General features: G+C 34.4%; 2 protein-coding genes across 2 annotated transcripts; one reads left to right on the top strand and one right to left on the bottom strand.

The window, feature by feature from the left end:
• The first annotated feature begins 12,565 nt into the window (after positions 1 to 12,565).
• On the top strand, positions 12,566 to 16,783 carry LOC144572534 (uncharacterized). The gene is made up of 10 exons (XM_078322138.1): positions 12,566 to 13,016; positions 13,104 to 13,187; positions 13,361 to 13,494; positions 13,813 to 13,910; positions 14,076 to 14,164; positions 14,310 to 14,421; positions 14,615 to 14,781; positions 15,748 to 15,818; positions 16,135 to 16,249; positions 16,481 to 16,783. Exons 1-10 carry the CDS (start codon positions 12,804 to 12,806, stop codon positions 16,637 to 16,639), a joined length of 1,242 nt encoding a protein of 413 aa, XP_078178264.1. The 5' UTR covers positions 12,566 to 12,803; the 3' UTR covers positions 16,640 to 16,783.
• A 2,392-nt stretch (positions 16,784 to 19,175) lies between these two features.
• On the bottom strand, positions 19,176 to 21,582 carry LOC144572621 (NAC transcription factor 32-like). The gene is made up of 3 exons (XM_078322268.1): positions 21,300 to 21,582; positions 20,906 to 21,183; positions 19,176 to 20,436 (listed from the first exon to the last, which is right to left on the bottom strand). Exons 1-3 carry the CDS (start codon positions 21,460 to 21,462, stop codon positions 19,915 to 19,917), a joined length of 963 nt encoding a protein of 320 aa, XP_078178394.1. The 5' UTR covers positions 21,463 to 21,582; the 3' UTR covers positions 19,176 to 19,914.
• Between the last annotated feature and the right edge of the window lie 717 nt (positions 21,583 to 22,299).

The raw sequence follows: 22,299 nt of genomic DNA on the forward strand, positions 1-22,299 counted from the left end.
TTGATAAAAGAACTTCCCATAGTAACAACAAACGCAAAATTTCGGTTATGAAACTTCTGTAACGGTTTATCATCAATGGAATGAAATGAGGGCTAGATCCTTATTTTTACTATATTAAAAAAATAGACGCAAAATTTAGACAACAAACGAAGGACAAATGCATAAGATTCTACTCGAAATCATTAGACAATATCTATTAGTAGTACCCCAGCTAGATAATTTTCTACCTAAAAACTTAAACATAATCGAACTAAACAGTTGATCATTGAAATGAGTACATTAACTACTTACAAATCATCAGTTAGAAGGATTATACTTGCGTACTGTTTAAGTGGTTAACCCACAAATCATCAGTTAATCAATCATAAAACAAATTATTTTTGTGAATAGATAAAGTAGTTATGCTTGTGGTAGACCTAATGCGGGTGAGGAGAAAAGGTGATTTATTTTAGGAATAAGATAATAGGGTGATTTATATTTGAGTTATTTTAGTAGACATTCAAGCCACTATCCTCCAAAAAAAAGAAAAAAAAAGAAATGAACACAGTAACAAGCCTGCTAATGAAAGTGAGAATTTTTGTTTGGCTAATGCAAGCAAACAAGATTCTAACTCAGCAGGTACTTTTATCGAGAGAATGCATGGCAGTGATGGGATGCTGCCTATGCAACGACACGGGTATAGAAACAAGGAGTCACATCATGTGGTCGTGCCAATTTTCGGTTAGGTTCTGGAGGGGCCTTCTATCGAATTTTGGCATCGCAATGCCAACATGAACATCAATCAACTGAGCCTGGAAACTTTCTATGGTACAGGAATCAAAGAGAGAAATGACAAGCAGATACTCAGTATGGACGGCGGGGACATGGACATTATGGAGAGAAAGAAACAGAAGTCTCTTCACGGGCAAGAGCAAAACAGTGAAATTTTTTAATAAATGATACGGCATTGGATTTCCTTTTTTTGGAAGAACTATGTGTAATAGGAGAATTAATCAAGCGGGGGAGTATTGCTCGCTATTAGAGGCTATATTTTTATAGCTAGCTTTGTCGTACTTGAATAGAAAGAACTTTTGTACATAAACTTTTTTTAATCCTAATATATATTCATTGATGGCTACGCTGTCAACCATAAAAAACAAGCCTGCTAACGGTAACAGTAAGTCTAATATGCCAAGAGACTGCTAGCAACAACAAAAGGCTCTTAACAACAACAAAGGGGGCAGCTTGGCTCTGCTTCTCCTTGCATCCAACCATCTATTAGGCCTGAGTGAAATTAAAACAGTCAACAAAGCAACTTGGAACCTCTCCAATAAAAGCTGCTGCTGAAGGGAGGAATAATAAAAAGATAAAAAAAGATGTACACATACCAATTAAGTTAAATGCACACGCACGGGATTTTTTTCATATAAGGCACGTTGATCAGCACTCTAGTTCTCCATGGATCCAACCATCTTTTAGGCCTGAGAGAGATCAAAATAGTTAACAAAGAAACCTGGAGCCTCTACAATAAATCTCTGAGGGAGAAAATGTAGTAAAAAAGATACAAAAGAAAAAAAGATATGTAGTACCAAGATAAAATCAACTTTGAAAATCTGATCATATATGGGATGTTCATGAACAATATATACGGGATATTCTTGAACAATATCGGAGGACCCCATCTGTTTGACATGGGGGACAAAAAATGATGCATTTTAGTTTCATAATAGCAACAATCAACCCTACTGGGATTTGAAACAACACTTTCTACATAAAATAGTGTAAACTTCGACACAGAAAGGAAAAAATAATATATAATACCATTGGAAATGCAATCGGCCAATTTGGCTGATCCTCACTAGCCTGTCATCACAGGCAGACAAAAATTAACCATGGAGAAGATGGTTTCAAAGAAACAGAGTTAATTAAAGTAGAGAAATTGTAGAGAAAGCAATCACATCTGGTTTAAAAATGAAGTTGGTTAATATAAAAAATAATATGTACCTCAAAAATAATGCTCTTCATATACATCTGCAAACAGGGATATTATAAATATCTAAACCCAAACAAAAGAGTCAAGAAAATGGAAATTAATAACAAAGTATTGATATGGTAAAAAAAAAATAAGACACTTACAAGAGTTGCTTCTATCACAAAATAATCTTCAATATTGCGGAACCACATTTCTTTCATCTTATTAATTATATGCTTGAAACACTCCTCCTGCAAATTGGCATTATTTGCTTCATATTTTAGCACCCCAAGAATCATGATGAAGAGGCAGTAAAATTTAAATCAAAATAACAATTAAATAACTCAAAAACTTCCATCCATCACCAAGCTTTGTTCATTAGTACCACAATTACAAAAAAGGTCTGAATTCCTCCATAACCACATTTTTTTATTTATCTTTAAGAAGTTTAATAATAAAAACCTAAATGTCAACTAAAATAGTAAAATAACTACATTTCTTCACTAGTATCACTGGCTTGTCAGAAATGCCTTTTGCTTTCAAAACATATTACATAGATCTATTGAATTAATTGGTTCAAACATTATCTCATTGGCATCTTTTTGGTGCAAAACTAGTAATAATGATTCTTACTTTAAACTTATTTTAGTGTTGCCCAATGATATTTCTAATTTAAAGGTACATATAACACCTGCTACAGAGGAAGAGGACGAGGTAGATCTGGAAGAGGAGGGAGATTCAATCCCTATGCTTGGTCATTGAAGGATTCCAAATCCTTCTAGTTACATAGCTTTTAAATAATATTTCTTTTGGTATGTACTAGTGTTTTGGTACCACCCTCTGTGTGAAGATGTAATTGCTGTTAAACTTGTTTTTGGCTTATGAAGGTTCTTGTGGTCTAGTTTGCTGGTTTTGATAACTCTGTAATTGAAGGATTGTATGTACTGATACAAGTGATATGATATTATTTCAGTACCATCTCTTGTATGTTCTGGTTTCTATTTGAGATCAGTGGGCTTTTTACCCCACTTTTATATAAAAAAAATGATATATATATCTTTTCCATTCAGCTCTGTGCAGACAGGAATTAAGATGTTTGTAATTTGTAAACATGTACTAACGTGGACAATAACAACACATTGGTTTTTCATACACTTGACAATTATCCAATGAAAGCGAAATACCGCAATGTTTTATGTAAGCATTTGCATCAAGGAGTGACATGGGTGCTATCAATATTCTTTAATTTTACATTTTAATTTGTTAAACTTTAAAAAGTGAAGACAAGTGCATAAGCAAGTACCACTGCCAGTGTGTAATAATAGTTTTAAGTGTGTGAAATAATAGTAGCTGAAACAAGTACCACTGCAGTGTCGAATGGTTTGTCCAAGGGGAAATTAAAGATACAGGGGAAGGTGGTGTGAAACTCAATCAGCATTTTGTCAAAACCAGAAGTCCCCTGTAAATAATAACCGGTCAATCATTACAAACAAAGAAGCAGCATAAAAAGTGTACAATAGAGAAATAGAGAGCTGGCAAGCTTTCAAAAGAAGAGAGAGGGATACTTCTCTGCCGTGCTTCTCATCCAATAATTGTAAGTATGTGTAGCATTGATTAACCTGCTCGTACCACCAATGATCTTCAATACTTGCCTGCATCACAAAATATAATTTATGAATTATTGCGATAAGCTGAACAAAATTATGCACGAATTAAATTAATAGCTATCTATACCTTCAAAGAGAGACGAATCAGAGCAGGATCCAAATCATTAAATTGATTTGGTACAACAGCCTCATCACCAATCAAATCCTCGATACGACTGTCATGCTGCAAAAACATTAGAGGGCATACCATATACACATATCACTCTCTGCATGATAATCATTATAATAACGATGATGAATTGACAAGAAAATTAACTACCTTTATTTTTTGACATTTACATAGATAACAGTCAAACTCACGCTGCAACTTAATTTGATTGCAATTATACTTGTAATTCTGCCATGAATATTACGTTTTGCATAGTTAGTAAATAGTCAAAGAACTGTACCTAAAATAAAAACAAATACTATTAAAAATTATGGCACGGGTCAGTACCTTATCTCTCAAACCTTCAGCCCGAGACAGTTCATAGAACACCCTCTTCTCCAGTGGAGAACAAAACTCTCTTAATTGTGGCTATTGGAACCAAACGGTAACTTGAGAGAATTAGTATTTTAATTGTGATTTATTCTACCTACATCTATATATGTAAAAATGGACATAAATATGAGAGAAAACAACCTCAACAAGATCACGCTGTGCTAACTTTTCTTCGATATCAACAAGTGAAAAGAACTTATTTTTAAAACCCTGCATTCAACAAAAGTGCTGGCTTAGTATCTTCCTTTTTCCTTAACAGGATGATCCATGCAATTTGAATTTGCATCTATTGTCATTTATATAGTTTATGTACATCCATTTCTACATTCCTATATCAAAACTGAAAGTACCTTGCGAATCAGCGGATGAAAAACCCCCTCTGCGTAGCTTAGTAGATAATTATATAACTGTAAACATTGGTTTTGTTTTGAGAGAGGTAAGTCAATTATTAAGAATTGAAACGACTTTTTATATGAATCTGTATCAAAGAAGAGGTACAAACATCCACTACTTCAACAAAGTCATCATCATCAAGGTAGCAAAAAGGTGGACTTTTTAGGTCTATCTTTTTTCTAATTTCTTCAATGCTATCATAGTGCTGCGTGCACAACAAAAGGTGTTAAAATATCTAAGGAGCACCAAAATAAGTTGGTAAAGAAAATGTTCCTACCATGACATAAGGAATATTTTCATAAAGACATTTCACTGCACTGTGTACAGCATTCACTACGAAATGGTCTCTCTCAAACTTGTGTTGTTCCTGCGCACAAATTAAACAGCACATAATTAAAGAGAGGGAGGGAGGGAGACAACAAATACACCGCAATATGATATGCTTGATGTGTAACGATTGCCCGGTTGTGACAGATTTGCATCTACTGTTTTATCTGGAGGATACTATCGATAACATTGGGATACCATATAATGGCTGACACATCGGTACAACAAATATGGAGCAGCTCATGGGAGAGCGAAAAGAGAGGGGGGGGGGGGGCAGGTAAGGAGGGGACATGCTGGTAAATATATATGAGTTTGCCTTGCAGATAGAATTGCACAAGAAGGGGAGCTATTTTTTTTTTTAGATAAGTGGGATCAAGCCCACCGATTTCCTTCAACATAAACCATACAAAGTTTACTGGTACCATCTATCTGGGTACCCATACATCATTAATACAAAATCGAACCCATAAGGCAATACTATGCCTTAGAACCAACCCGTAAAAAAAAAAAAAAAAAAACCAACCTCACTTCTACTTAGCAAACTACCAACAAAATAAGCAACAACATAGCTAAACAATCTTACAAATAATTAGTTCAACTCAAAAATACCCAACACTCTATTAATACTACCAGTACTTCATAAAATTGCTTTTTCTTCCATTTCTTCACTCTCTAAACCAGGTAAAAGGATGTGCTCCCTGGCCAAACCCACAAGAAGGGGGGCAATGATTAAAACATTGCCGAGGTGTCTTAGAACCACGGTGGGAGGATATTAAGGGGTGGCATAAATGGATGCGGTAATATGAGGTGCAACTGCAGGAACATATATACCTATCCAGCTGATGAATGAAGGTGCTAGCAGGGTGATACATGAAGCAAGAAAACCGATACCGATGTACCGGTACCAAGAATCTCTGTGAGGGGCATGAAGTTGGTATTATGAAACGATCGATCATGTTTATTTAAGGAATTTTAACTTGGCAGAAACTGTGAACCAAGGTTTCACAAAAACAAAAGGGGGGGGGGGGGGGGGGGGCATAGAGAGAGAGAGAGACCACTAAGCATCTATTTGCATAGGGTTCAGGAGGAACATCTTTATTAAATTTAGAATTTTGCAAGACCACAGGAAGATAATCTTGAGATCTTTCTGTACACCTATCAGGCTGTGTTTAAATATTATTATCAGTAAGACAAAAATATCATCGATTAAGGTTAAAAGAGTTAAAAAAACAAAGTACAAATAATTATCGCATTGACCTGAAAGAGGCTGATGTTATTTTCCCGAATCTCAAATTTGAAGGAAAAATATTTTTGAATTTTTTCCTGCATTAGAAAAACATAAAATCTACATGAGAATGGACATTCAATAAATAGGCATAAATTTTCAATTGTTTCTCTTGTTTATGTAGGACATTTGATCCTTATTTTACAGAATGTTTGATCATATACATATCTATACTTTCTATGCTACATATTATATACTTGTTCATGTTTTTCAGCAATAGCGACCCTTGTTTACAGAAGGCTCATTTTCTTTTTTAACATGCCATGACCTGTAGTATATGGCTTGGCAAATTAGTCAGGAGCCTTATGAAAACTAAAGAAAACTTGAAATTTACCCAAAAAAAAAAAATTATTTCAAGTAAATGTAATATGATATGACTTTGTAGCAAATCCTTATATTTCATCTATGCCTGTACAGAATTCATACTTACACCAATATAATATGTGAATTACACTCTCAACTAAGATTGGACATTCCATGATAAAGTATGATTTTCATTCTTAATCTCATCCTCTGTTTTGAGTGCATGAGCATGACATATATTAAAATCACAGCGAACCAGGCAACTAACCAAAGTATATATTCTTTGTACAAGGAGCTGTCTTAGAAAATAGAAATAAGTACACAAAAATTTGCTATACTTTGTAAAATTTAAGAATATATTCTCTGTACCTTACATTTACAAAGAAATTTGCTCTCTTTACTAAATCTAAGTATCTATTCTTGGCATCATATATTCACACATAAATTTGCTCTTGTTCCTGAAGTATATCCATAGATGAAGACAAAATGCGAAAAAAAAGTTAAAGAATAAAAATTCAAAAATAAAAATACCAATTTGGCTTCTCTAAAAAGATACCAATTTGGACAGCAGGGGGCCTCTCCTGTGATGCATGAGGAGAAGGACAAAATATTATAAAAAAAACATGATTTATGGATTATAAATGCTTCTATTCTCTTAAAAGATGGGTTGCTTATTGAATTAAATAGGGCTAGTGTTATTTGATCAGTATGGTTAGAAAGGTCTTATGTTTTAAATATACTGATAGAACAAATTTCAAAGCTGTTGCCTCAAAAATTATTCCTTTAGCAAGTTTTGGTGTCAATCAAATAATGATAACTCATTATTTAAACTTACTTTGGTATTGCCACATGATACAAATTACTTTCAGCTGCAAATTCAGAATGGTACAGAGGAAGAGAAGATGTTCCACCTCCTTTCCTTACACTTGGTGAAGATCACCCTAATGAGAGATGATTTTATAGTTTGTACCTGTTTTAGCATTGATTTTGTTGTGTTGCACTTCGTATGATTTTTGAAAGACTTATATTTTAGTAGTCTCTGTAGTGGGATGTGGTCTGACTTTTGAGGTATGCTTGTGTAAGCTGTTAGTTTGGTTTGCTTATTGTAGATATAATAACTCATTCATAGAGGATTGGTACCATTTCAATACCGGCCTCTGTGTGCAACATTGATTTTCTAATGAAATCGCTATGTTAAAATTTTGAAGAATACAAAATAAAGGAAAATGGGAGACAATTATTAGACAAGATCGATCTGACAGTTCGGAGGCATGTAGGAAGGCATATAGATAGGGTCAAAATTGTAATTATAGTTACTAGCATTGTAAATACTTTTTCTTATACTAATGAAATTTTTGATGATAAATTCACTGGCCTTTTAAAAAAAGTTTTGACAGTTCGAGAAAAATAATATATTTAGAAAAGACCGTGGGCAAGACAGTTCAAGAAAATTTGACCATAAAATAGCTCTCAGAATCAATCCAGTGAACTCAGATTCTCTCATATGAAACAGGCCTATAACGATATGTTAATTTTTTCTTGTTAACTTGTTAATAATTTAAAGATAAGATTATGTAAAAGCATTATGTTTTTATGAGTCTATGTTTCGGAAATAACAATTCAACTAAATTACCCCAATATTGTTATAAATTGTTATGCTTAAATGGTCTGCGCATTGGGCATATTTTTTAGTGGTCTGGAAAAATGACAGACAAAAAATACTAGCATATGTTTTATTTGTCAAAGAAAAAACTAAAGATAAAGATAAAAAAGGAGGAGCAATTGTTTTCTGAAATAATAAATAAATTACCTTTTCTTCTTTATCATCCAACTCCATTGCAGAGTCGCTCTCACCGCTACCACTCCCATCGGATGGAGCAGAGAATGAGAGAAAATCCTCACCCTGCATCCAGAGAGGCTCTTGGATCAACCAAAATGAAAAGGAAAAAAATTGCGAAAATAGGAGATACAAAATTACAATTTTCAAATGGTAACCTCATCCGGAATTTGTTCTTGTTCTGTCAACATTAATAGCATATGCTCATCAACCATTTCAATCCACTTTTCACTTTTTGCTCTAAATCTTTGATGAAGCTATCCAAGAGTTTAACTCTCCTTCACAGTGAAAAAAGAAACCACAGAGCAATCACCTACAAAATATTTACATTTATTTCAAATGAAAGCAGTATTATTGGTTGTAAAGTGTAAATACGATTAGAAAAGGAATATACGCTAGAGATACAAAGAAATGAAGATGAAGGTTTAACGACATGGATTTACTACCTTTCTTCTACCACTAACAACAAACACCGCCTTGATTTTATTTTTAAGGATTTCAGATTTTATCAAACTATAAAAGAATGCAGTTGCAAAACCTATTGGAATGCTTATCTTTTTATTTTTGATATGAAATATTAATCGTCCGATGTATACTGAACAGTCATGATCTCTATGAAAATAATGGAATTGATGACATTTTACCAAATATAGAGGAATAATGAAATTGATGACATTTTACCAAATATAGAGGGGAGGATAAACCAATGCAATGGATGCAGATTCTATTTTGAGACTCCCATCTAAATCTGCCCGACTCTTTAGATTAGTAGTCTTAGTCTCCGCCAAAGTTCTGTAGCAACTCAAATTTAGAGTTTAGATCTGGACCGTCCGATCAGAATCAGAACAAATTCGATTCGACTTGGATTGGATTACACGGAAGTACGGAACCCTTGATTCATGCCATCTGACGGTCCGGATCTAAACATAAAATTTCAGTTACTGAAATGAATTCCAGCGCTCCGGCTCGTGGGGAGAGGAAATGATACGGACAACAGAGCCTGAACTCTGTGAAGTCTGACTTTTAATCGGTGGACAATTTTGCCCTGATGGCTTTTATTTACCTCATGTTTTCTAATTATGTCTCGCCTAATTAAAACTTTAAGCCTTTAATAAGGGATATATTCTTTTAGAGGTCACAAATTGTGCTCCATTAATATATTTTTAGAAAATTGTGTGGGGTTCAAAATTGGGATATAATGTAGAAAATTTATTTCTCATTTTTGTTTTTTAAAAAAAAATAGTTGAGCGGCTATGCATGATTTGTTATTTCAAAAATGAAAACTCCATCCTCAGCTTTCCTAAAAAAATAATATTTATTTATATTATAGTAATATCAATATAAAAATAATATGGTATATTATATTTTAAATTGTTTTTTAAATATAACTTGCTCTATGTCGATTATGTTTTTTTTTTTTGAGTAAAGGTTGGAGGTCCAGCCACCCAACTATTTAATACCTTTGTAATACAACAAAAGATTCTCCCCATCTGAGTTTCTAACCCATGACCTTCCATATAGAGACCATGTGTCTTTGCCACTAAATCAAAAGCTAGTTCTTCTATGTCGATTATGTTATATATTTTCAGTTATATCTTATCTTATTTATGCTTCTATGATATATTTTTATTAAATGCACCAAAATTTCTAGTTATTTATCCGATCACACAAAAAAAAAATGTATAGTTTATATTGTGCATGATTGATTAGTTATGAAATGAATATTGCAATTTGACTGCAATGAATTGGATTGATGATGGTATATCAGGAGTGAAAATGGAGCGAATAGTGGTAAAATCATATTTATATTATATTTTATTTTTTTCAGATATGGATACGTATCAGATATTAGATGAATATAGATACAAATATAGATCAAACTAGATATTTATTGAAAAATATTAAAAAACACTAAAGTTCATAATATATTATCTAATTATAATGATGAATAACATATTTTTTTTTATAATATATATAGATATATAGTATATATCTACTATTCGGATAAAGATAATTGAAATATAAAATCATATCAGTATGCATATCCGTACGGATATAAAATAATATCAGTATGCATACTCATTTAAATTAAATTTCATTTGACACCCCAATCCAGTTTATATAAACACCACACTTAGCTACAAAGCCCAGATCCAACCGAATCCAACCATTTATGCTTCCATCAAATCAGTCAAGCCGAAGCTACTTTTATTCTGCTCCAATTAGTCTTGCGTATGCCTCAATTAAACACTATGGGTCCTAGGTTGTTCTATGCTAGGGTAAATGAAATCCTTCTTTGCCTCAATTAAGCATAATGCAGTTCCAATAAAACCTGAGCAGGGTGATCTTAAACTCAACCAAGCGGCAGCTGACTCAGCTAAACAACAGATGATGCATGACCCTCAATCTGACTCGCAATGCAATTGAATAAAATCAACACAAATAAAATACCAAAAAGTCAATTGATTGTAGACAAAGCAGTAGGCAAAAGAGGAGTGTCTGTTCAACAATTCTTCATTCTTATTTAATAATTTAACTTCTATGATGTATGGCTAAATTTCACCTATATCCTTCCAAAACCTCAAAATGTCATGTATATCCCTCTCAGGTATATAGATCAGCTGATGGAAATCCAATACCAAAATCGGATTCGCACCAAAATTGGATTTTGGTATTGGATTTCCATCAGCTGATCCATATATCTGAGAGGGAATTCATATCAGCTAAGGTACCTCAAAATTTTGAGTTTGGATCCAAACCGTTCAATGTGCTTTGGGTGGTGAGAAATTTTCAGGTGGGTATCTAAAGTTCATATTGGACAAAGCAAAACTAAGCAAGACTTACCTACAACTGTTCTGCTAGTTTAGTCTGTGTAATGAGTTGTAGTGTTTATGATGTGGCGTCTTTCAATTGACGTAGATATTGCCCAGGAAAATTGTGCTCGTTAATAATTGTGAAAATCCAAAAATAAAATCATAATATTTCAAAAAAGTAGAGTGTAAATGAAATTCCAAAAGTGATATGCAAATAATCTGTAGCAATTTATTTATGTCTTACTACAAAACTTTCTCATTTCAAATTAATACACGATTATTTTTGGATGACATTTGGATGATTTTTGGATTTATTTTTTCGTGAACGTCTATATTTTAGCTTATAAATTGTTTTTGTGTGCACAATGATCCTCTGTAGCTTCTTTCTTAAAACTAAGTATCAAAGAAATTAGTGTGCTTGCGTTTTTTCTTTGATTTTTTTACTACTAAATGATCAACAACAATCACTGGTGCTAAATATGAAGGGGAAACTCGAATAAAATATATGGAAGAAATCAACTTGGCAATAGAAAAGATTTCGGCAACTAATTTCAGTAAAATTATGAAAGACCACTTTGAAGTGAGTTATGTCAACAGTTTTGTTTCCGGATAATAAAAATATGAAAGGTTACAGGAGATAAATTTGAACGCTATCATATACGTAGAACTCCAATGTAATTCTTCACGATCATTTAATTATTCCTAATTATCAAATTATTTTGTCATTAATTTTGAAATACTATACCAATTATTCACAACAAACCAACAAATAAAAGATAAAATAAATAAAGAAGGAAAAAAGAAAAAGAAAATCAATAAAGGAAACTGATTTCCGTACCATAAAATATCTCATCTTCATTATGAGAAATTCAATCTAACTAATAGATCATCAAAATTTATATCATTTCTCCTATGTTTAACCAACGCATCACACACCTTGGCAGCATCCACACCAAATCCTACACTGTGAACCCGTATATGATTCGCACCACTCAAAATACCCCCAGCAACAGTGGCAATTGTAGCAGGGTCTCTCTCTGCTGGGTCAAGTTTGGCACAAATCTCACCCAAAAAACTCTTCCTTCACTCTCAGGTATTTTCATGATTTCATCCGAGACTGGAATTAGTCTACTAAGTTCTTGGTCAATTGTCAATCTCTCAGCAAATGGTCGGATCGATTGTGCACCTATGTCTGACTATATCAGCACCTACTGAAATTAAGGACCTAACTTGTGAGACAGCATCCCTCACTTGTGGAAACTTTCCACCATTACTGAAACTGTGAGGGCTCAGATTCGCCGCTTGGCTCACCATTACTTAAGGACCTAAATTAAAGACTTCCCCCTAATTTATCCCAAGTACCAGAAAGCCCATTTTTGTAATTTGCACAAGAATGCCATGTAACGACCGTGTCATTTTCAACACATGACCTCAATAAATCAATCAGAGGGGCTAACACAAAAGGCCTTTCCCAGATTCTTTCATGCTGTACAGTTGAATTTTCTGAATTGACGCATAGATTGACATAGAAGAGAATGTCTAGGTCAATGGGCTTAGGCCCATACCTGATCCCACTGGCACGGCCCAACTTCTCAATTTGTTTTAACACTGAGAGAAGCTCGTGAGGGCCAAGCTTGGTGGTACCCTGATTGCTGTCGCGCGCCGGCATCGCCTCTTTACCGGACCACCGTTGCTGATTTTTGCCAGTTTACTGAGAAAATCGCTGCTGATTTTGGTTGAACTAAAATGGATTCGAATCTGGTGAGCCTCAAATCACTGACCATAACCCCTTTGGAAGAGAAGGAGAAAGACGAAGAGTTTCAAATTGAAAACAGCGATGAATTTGATGAAGAAGACGACGAAGAGGAAGAGGAAGTACAGCTAGGGTTTGTAGAGAAGCCGAGAAACCCTCGTTCGTTGCTCCGCCACTTATTCCCTAGCAAAGCTGGAGGCATTCCTGTAAATTCTTTCATTATTCAATTTTTACTGTGAAGTTCGTGTGATTGACATTGATAAATTTAATCTCAAATTTGGTGTTAATTATAGGCATGGCTGGATCCAGTGAACTTGCCATCAGAGAAATCTCGGACATGTGGATTTTGCGGAGAGCCTCTACAGTTTCTTCTTCAGGTAATTCAAAGTTAATATCATCTAAAAGTTTGAACTTTTGATCCTGTAGTATTTATACCACCACAGAATTGAAATTTATAGTATCTCGGTCTCCTAACATTTAATTGGCCTTGAGCATATTTTGAAATCGACCTTTGCTTTATTTATTATTTTTGTTTTTATTTTGGAGATAGGTTTATGCTTCTATCCAAGGCAAAGAGTCGACATTTCATCGAACGCTGTATGTATTCATGTGCCCTTCAATGACATGTCTTCTTAGAGATCAGCATGAACAGTGGAGATATAAACAAGGAACCCCTTCTAGAAGGTTTATTTTTGCTTTACTCTGTTCCTCAATTTATGGAAAATTTTCATGCTTTCCCCTACAAATTTTAAAATTTGGTATATACCACTGCAGAGTTAAAGAATTACCTCATAGTTTGGTTAATTTAAGTATCCTTGAAAAAAATTGTGAAGCAAATAGAATTGGGAGTGATAGAAGTAGAGTATTGTATTTGCTGATGGTTTGCAAGAGCATATTAGGTGTGTTATAAAAAAAAAATTGTATTTGTGGGTTTGCATGAAAATTTTCCACTTGTTATATATTTCATTTCTGTGATTAGTGCTCTAACATGTGAATTTACAGCGTGAAGGTTTTCAGATGTCAATTACCAAGATACAATCCCTATTACTCAGACGTGGCACCAAGATTAGACGGCACTGACAGGCTTTTGAGTAGTGGAGGTAAACCTATTATATACTTCTTCTTTTTTTTCGTAACTGGGTATGCTGTATCAGTCAGGCCTTTACTCATTGCTTCATTGGACTTTTGGCCCATTTTGTTGATTCTGAAATAAAAATGAATTAATTATTTTTCTTGAGATGATATATTTTTTATTGAATGTGTAGCGCCTCTGTGTTGTTGGTGTGGTACATGGAAAGGTGAAAAGCTGTGTGGTAGTTGCAAGAAAGCCCGGTACTGCTCTGAGAAGCATCAGGTACTTTAATACAGTATAATCCTAGTATCAGTTGTTGCTATAGCCTAAAACCTAATGCTACCGCAATTATCCTTTTTGTTATTTTTATTCTTTTTTTCTCCTCTGCCTTATCTCTTCTTTGCTTATTTTATTTTATCTTCTTGAGATTATGCATTGGAAATCAGGCCACAAGAGTGAATGCCACAAGCTTACTGCTTCTGATTCTCCGATTGTTAACAATGGGAACGTCATAGGAGATATCACGGTTTCAGAAATTGGTAAAGATTATGTAGTAATTATAATAAATCACTACAAAGAATAACCCTTTGGCATGGAGAACACAAATAACTTCAAAGCAAAACAAAAATAGGAAAAAGAAAAAACAAAGCAATGTAACTTGAGTCCCACTCTTTAATCTTTAATTTGCTATTCTTTTATTTAATTATTATCTTCTTCTTTTTCTTGTTTTAGGTTCAAGTAAAGCTACATGGCCAGAATACGAGATTGTCATGGAAGAAGAATGTGAATTTGAATTGGAGAAATCAGAGGGGAATAGTTCGTCAGTTGGTAACTCTGCAATTGTCACAAAATACAGTAAATCCGACGAGGCAATGCAATCTGTAATGGACCAATTTGAGGTCCTATTTCTTTCTCTAGCAATTTCAATTTGGAAGAGTACCTTGTATTCCCTTGTGGTTTCTTAAAATGTTCAATGGACCTCCTAAGCACCTAAACAATTATTAAGTAAATTACAATTTTCTAGGATTGCTGATTTCTCAATATATTCAAATTTATGGAGAGATAGTATTGGCATTTAAATAGAAATTCGACAGATTGTTGTTTTAATGGTATCTTTTCTAGGAATTTTTTTTTCTTGTGTGCTCAATAAAATCAGGTAGTTCTCATTTTCTTCAAAGCAAGTACAAGGATATCTCCTCTGAAATTTTACTTCTTTAAGAAGAAAAAACTTTGAATTTCGTCATTCATTGTAGAAAAGAATGCTGCAGGGATGTTGTAACAAATATATATATATATAGAGAGAGAGAGAGATGGGCTATGGTGCATTGCAATGCATGAACCCCCTTATGCATTGCACTATAATCACAGATTTAAAGTCCAAACGACCGATCCGAACCGTTAGATGTTTAATCCATATTGAAATGTGCTTGGAGACCAAATTTTACATTTTTTGGAATTTTTTTACTATTTATTAAGCATTTTTTAAAATTGCTGTTTTGCTGTGAACAGTAAAAAACAGTAAAATTTTCTGGACCATCAGATCAGCGACTTTCAAAATTGCTTAATAAATAGTAAAAAAATTCCAAAAAATGTAAAATTTGGTCTCCAAGCACATTTCAATATGGATTAAACATCTAACGGTTCGGATCGGTCGTTTGGACTTTAAATCCATGATTTATAGTGCAATGCATAAGAGGGTTCATGCATTGCAATGCACCATAGCCCCTCTCTCTCTCTCTCTCTATATATATATATATATATTTTGGTTTAAAGGGATTGTACAGGGTGTAATTACAGTTTTTGTTAAGAGTTGTATTATTTATTGGACTGTTGTTGTTTTTTTGCCTTTTCAATTTTGTCTATAGGCTGATGCCGATAAGAATAGTTGGGCATCATTCCAAGAGCGCATTTCTAGAGCTCCTGAGCAAGTTTTAAGGTATAATAATAATGTACTTAGTTTTTCTGTGGTAATTTTCACCGTACAACTCCAAAATCTGAAAATATTCTAATTCTCTATGAAAAATCAGAAACATCCTGTAAATCCAAAGTAAATATCTGAAGTAGCCCCACATATTAATTTATTTTGTTATTTTGGTGAGTGAAAGAAGTTATATGTTATAATTCTCATGAATTGTAGATGAAATCCTTTGTTCTTATTATTACTTATCTCTTGTTGAATCTATGGAAGCATTTGTTGAATCTATGGAAGCACCTATTTAATTTTTTTTTTTTTTTGAAATTACCATTTATAGGTATTGCAGGGATGTAATGGCAAAACCATTGTGGCCTTTTTCTAGTGGCCGACCCTCTAAGGCTGACGTTCCTCCTTGTGCCTATTGCAAGGGCCCACTATCTTATGAATTCCAGGTTTGCATCAACTATTTTTGAGACATTTTACATAGAAGACCTGTTAAATTTTTTAGGTTGGGGGATTTTTACAACTTCAAAATGATTCACATTTTATAATGTTTTCATTGAACTTTGCAAAAATGACTTCGGATTGCTTTACAGTTTTGGGCCAGTTTCAGTACTAAACTTCGATTTTGCATAATATTTCCTGATTTCCTTTTGTATTAAAGAATATAATATTTCTTGCAGATAATGCCTCAGTTGCTATATTATTTTGATGTGAAGAATGACACAAGCTCTCTTGATTGGGAAACAATCGCAGTATACACATGCTCAGCATCATGTGAATCAAGCGTAAGCTACAAAGAGGAATTTGCTTGGGTTCAGTTATATCCTTCCACTTCATGAAATGCCTAGGCACCTAGTTTTGTAACAGTCCCTTTGTTTGTTTAGGGCCTGTTCGGCGTAAACCCAAATGTTACTGTTTACGTGAGAAAAAGAAAATTCACTCAGACTGGATTTCGAGTTTTAGTGATGATTTATTGGTACCAATCGACTTTGCCTCTTCCTAAAAAGTTTTTTGCCCCTCTCTGGATGTTTGATTTGTAATTTGAGTTAAATTTAGTGTTAAAATCAAATAAATTTCTTGAATTATGATTAGTAATATTAATTATAAGTTATAGGATTAGAAATTATAAGTCAGTGTATTGGAAAATACAAGTCAAAATATTATTTTTTTATTGAATACCCAATTAGTTAATGGGTTTAAATCTGATAAGTTATTTAAACCCGATTCGATATTTTTTTGCCCTCCTGACGAAAATTCTGGGTCCGTCCTTGTTCTAAATAACTAGTAATAGTTGTGCTATAGTTTTTTCGGATCTTAAAAACGATGATGCGATAATCGCTATTTAGAACATTGTTTTTAGATGGTCATGATTTACATGGGTTATAGGATTATCATATACAATTTAGTGACCAACTTAAAAAAGGACTGTTTCATTATTCCATTTTTCTCCAAATCATGATAAAGTACTATGGAAGAGGTAGGAAAATTAATGGGCTTCTAAGTTATATCCTTTAAAAATCCACTACACGAAGTAGCATCCGAAAATACTGTTAATTATGAATCTCAATTTCTCAAAGTTGTCTGATCAACTTTTTTAGTAACTTAAAAAATAATTGAAGTTGGCAATTTAAATGGTTAGATTCTCAATTACAAATAGACAGACAGAGCCTATTTCCTGAAAGATATAAACATCCTTAGGTTATCAATCGTAAACTGTTGTTCGACTTGTAGTAGTGTCCCTATATGGCAAGATAATAGGGCATTTACAACCCTAATACAACACTCCAATTGAAGATGTTTGAAGCACTCTAGTTGTGTCCCTATATAACAAGATAATAGTGCATTTATGATCCTAATACAACACTCCAATGGAATGTGTTTGGAGCACCCTAATAGTGTCGCTATATGGCAAGATAAAAGTGCATTTACATTTCTAATACAACACTTCAATTGAAGGTCTTTGGAAAACTCTAGTAGTGTCTCTATATGGCAAGATAATTGAGCATTTGCAACCCTAATACAACACTCCAATTGAATGTGTTTGGAGCACTATAGTCTCCAGATTGACAAGATAATAGTCTCCAGATTGCAAGATAATAGAGCGTTTACAACTTTAATACAACACTCCAATTGAAGGTGTTTAGGGCACTCTACTAGTGTCCCTATATGACAAGATAATAGAGCATTTACAACTTTAATAGAACACTCCAATTGAAGGTGTTTGGAGCACTCTAATAGTGTCCTTATAGGGCAAGATAATATGGCATTTACAACCCTAATACAAAACTCCAATTAAAGGTCTTTGGAAAACTCTAGTAGTGTCTCTATATGGCAAGATAATTGGGTATTTACAACCATATATAACACTCAAATTTAATGTGTTTGGAGCACTATAGTATTGTCTCCAGATTGCAAGATAATATGGCATTTACAACCCTAATACAACACTCCAATTGAATGTGTTTGGACCACTATAGTATTGTCTCCAGATTGCAAGATAATATGGCATTTACAACTTTAATATAACACTCCAATTGAAGGTGTTTAGGACACTCTAGTAGTGTCCCTTTATGGCAAGATAATAGGGTATTTACAAGCCTAATACAACACTCAAATTGAAGGTGTTTGGAGAACTTTAATATTGTTTGTATATAGGGTATTGTTTTTTTTATCATCAATCCTATATTCCTTCTAGTTCATCATGAGATGAACTTTGTATCATATAGGCTCTCCATTCTTGTCATTTTAGAAGCATAAAGTAAAGAAAATAGAATGTAACATTAAAAATGCAAAAGAAAGAACAAACAGTAAAGGAAAATAGCAAATTCCATCTAAGAAGAAGCTTTATTCATCATGAAATTTGTACATAACTCAGCCCCTTAGGGCCTTCCACCATTTTAGGTATTAATTACCTATTTGCTTGCTGCTACAAAGAAGAAAGAAGAAAATTGGCTTTCTAACTTGGCTAAACTATGGGTTTCTTGGGATTTTGCTAGAGTACAACTTCTCAGCAGAGATTTGGGTCTGTAAAACTTGTTTTGATCTTAGCTAGGGGTGCTTTATTATAGGAGATTCAGACTCGAGGTTAACCCTAATTATACAAACACTCCACATGCTTATATGGCTTCCTAATCCTTTTCTTTTTAATTCAGCAAACTCCTACTGTCCTACACTTTCAATTTATTAAAAAAAATTCTGATGAATTAAATTCATTAAAATATATATGTCGTAAGGGTGTGGTCCCAATAAGGATGATAGCATCAAGACGTTGATATTTATAGTATTCTGGCATTTATAAATTTGTTAATTAACCCAAAATCCCAAATACAATGCACATTGTCGCTTCTTCTATTCAGTGAAAGCAAAAGATCTCTAATAAAGAGGTCTATTATATCCATTAAAAAGGGAAAAGAGAAGCATAACAAAATTGATTCTCGAGTCATGCCTCAAACCCAAGAAAATAACTCCTGAAAATTGAAGCACTAAAAAGGAAACAAAAACAATTAAAATACATACATGCAGAAGAAAACTCTATGATCAGAGTACACCTTAGCACGTGATCACGATCCATCGTTTGCTCTTAATCGACCGTCAAATTTCTCTCCAGACAATAGCGATGATAGATGTTCACCTCATCTCCAATTCTCAAGAACTGGAGATGTCCCCGCACCTATCTTCTTCCTAGCATAATTGTATTAGTGCCTCCGTTCCGTCCGTTCCGGTATCAAATTTCCGCTAATTATTTGGCACATGCCGTTATTTTTTAGTTCCCTCCTAATGCTACTTTTGTTGCACCGGTATTGAAGTGGAATTGCGTTTGAAAATTTCTCCAGTTCAGTTGAAAAATGGAGAGGAGTCGAACATTAGTTAATACCTCTTTTCCCCTCTTTAAAAGCACATGACCCACTGGTTAGTGACTAAATAAATTACCCCAACAATACACATATATGACACCACATATTACTCCCTCACTTCTCAGTTAATCTCGAGTTCCTCAATCATCCTAGCCAGATTCAACGGCTAAAAACGGTCTTGGAATTTTGTTAGCAACCACCATTTTACTGAATTATCCCTTATGTTAGTACATACTACTAAACGACCCCTGATTCCGAAATCAGAAAGGCTTCGGAAGGCAAGTGAACAAGTCTGGCTGGAAAACAGGGTCCCGGCAAAACTCTGTAGGAGACACTGGTCCGAACCCGTTAATGGCATTCTCGTTATTGAAACCCATTCCAAGGGCATTCTCCCAGTCTCCCCAGTAATTGCTCGACTGACTGTCGACCTCCTTCTCGCACGTGAATTCAGGTGAGAGCACGTGCTCTGAGCAACTGGAGTCTCCGTTAGTGAACGAGTTCAGCCGCACAGAGTTGGATGTGTCGAAATATAGCATGTTGTTGGTAAGAGGCAGGGTCATTTGTGGAGGCGAGTGGGTCACGTGCCAGATCTCGCCCAGTTCGAAGTCCACCTCCTCTTTCTTGAGTGCGGTTTGGATCAGGTTAGGAGTCACATTCGAGTTCGTGCTGAAGTTCGCTCTCGGACGCTTCGATCCAACCGGTTTGCGCTCCTCCTCCTCCGCGGGTTGCTTCTCGATCACGCCTTTCTTGTTGTAGATACGACAAAGAACCCAGTCATCGAGCTGTAACGTGAAATTATATCAAGACATTAGATACTTGATCGACGGATCTGATTGAAGTATATTATAGCGATAACACGAGTTTTGTTTGTATTAGTTAAAACATGTGGCGTCGCTATCTTGGCTTTTGTGAGGCGATAAGTACGAAGTGTGGGGCCCAAAGAACATTTTATATTCAATTCTGCTTCAGAGTTCAGACGTAGGAATGAAAAGGACAAATTAACTTTGTAAATATTTTATCTTGTGCATAGACTTTACACATTTGATGTAAGCCATTGAAATGAATTTGGGGGCTTGACGCCTTGACAAGTGGCATACACCAACTTTGTGCGACAAGTGGTTGGTGCGTAAATTCTTGTGAACCATGTACAACCAGTAATTATATTACATCCCGTCAACGAGAATCGCGGTTCAATTTATTTTACACAAAAAATATATCAGATTTTTGTTTGGATTATGAAAAATTACGAACCCTGAGGCTGTTGTTCTTCTTACGAGCTGATCGATCCACGTCAGCAAGCCGGTACTCGTGCATAATCCAGTTGGTTTTCACTCCCTTGGGTGGTTTTCCGGCGTAAAACACAAGCGCCTTCTTTATGGCAACCGGTTTCGGCGAACCGACCGGTTTATCAGCCCCGGTCGCCTTCCAGTAACCCGAACCGGCAGCTCGGTTCGGCCTACACCCGTTCGGATACTTCCTGTCCCGTGGTGAGAAGAAGTACCACTCTTTTTCCCCGTACATCGCCATGCCTGGAAAAATAAAACAGTAGAAATAAAAAATGAGTTAATCATGAACCATTAGATCTCGATCTAACGATCCAATTAAAAGAAACGGAGATCAGCTGAAACGCGCTGTAAGCACTAACCAGGGAGTTCCCAGGGATTGTATCTGTAAAGATCGATTTCAGCTATGATTGGGGCATTAATATTCTGGCCAGAACAGCGGCGGCACAGGTAGTGCATCACGAGCTCTTCGTCCGTGGGATGGAAGCGGAAGCCAGGAGGCAAGTTTAAATCTCCGCCGTTCATTTTCTCAGCTTGGTTAAAATTCCTACAGAACGAACAAAATTGATCGCTTCCAAATTTCTCAAAAGCAGGGAATGCATCTTTTTATAGGCCGAGCAAGGGAACGCATTTAATGATTTCTGAAGTTCATCAAATTTTCAAAACAATTAGTTTATTCAGAGGTCCATCTCATTATGAGTCGGATGCTCTTATAAAATGTTGAACGATTCACAAGTGGAAGGTTTTTCTAGACCATTCTGTTTGGAATCTTGCATGCTTTCTCATGATATTCTATGGCCTCTAGTTTGCGCTCTCTTGAAGGGCTTCATTTGATAAATTCATGTGATATCAAATTATCAATCGCACATAAGCACATATAAAACAACTAGGGGTGAAAACGGAGCGGATACGGAGAGTGGTAAAATCATATCTATATTCTCTTTTAATTTTTCTGATATAGATATAAATTAAATATTACATAGATACGCATCAGATTGTATATTTATTATAAAAAAATATTAAAATATTAAAGTTCATAATATTTATCAAATTATAATAATGAATAACATAATTTGTTCATAGTTAATATATATTAAACTAAATTGTATATATCTACTATTTAGATACAAATAATTAAAACGTAAAATTATATCGATTCATATCCACACATATATTCAGATATCATATATCCACATCTAATTTTTTGAATACGGATCGAATATTATCCACACCGTTTTAACCCTTAAAAATAACACACATATTAAGATGGTTTGAAAATTACTATTTTTATTAAAAGTTTGCACCATTAAAAAACAACTATTTTCAAAACCATCTTAATAAATAGTAAAAAAAATTCAAAAA

This window comes from Carex rostrata, chromosome 20 (assembly GCF_964058835.1).
Source record: "Carex rostrata chromosome 20, lpCarRost1.2, whole genome shotgun sequence".
NCBI classification, from domain to species: domain Eukaryota; kingdom Viridiplantae; phylum Streptophyta; class Magnoliopsida; order Poales; family Cyperaceae; genus Carex; species Carex rostrata.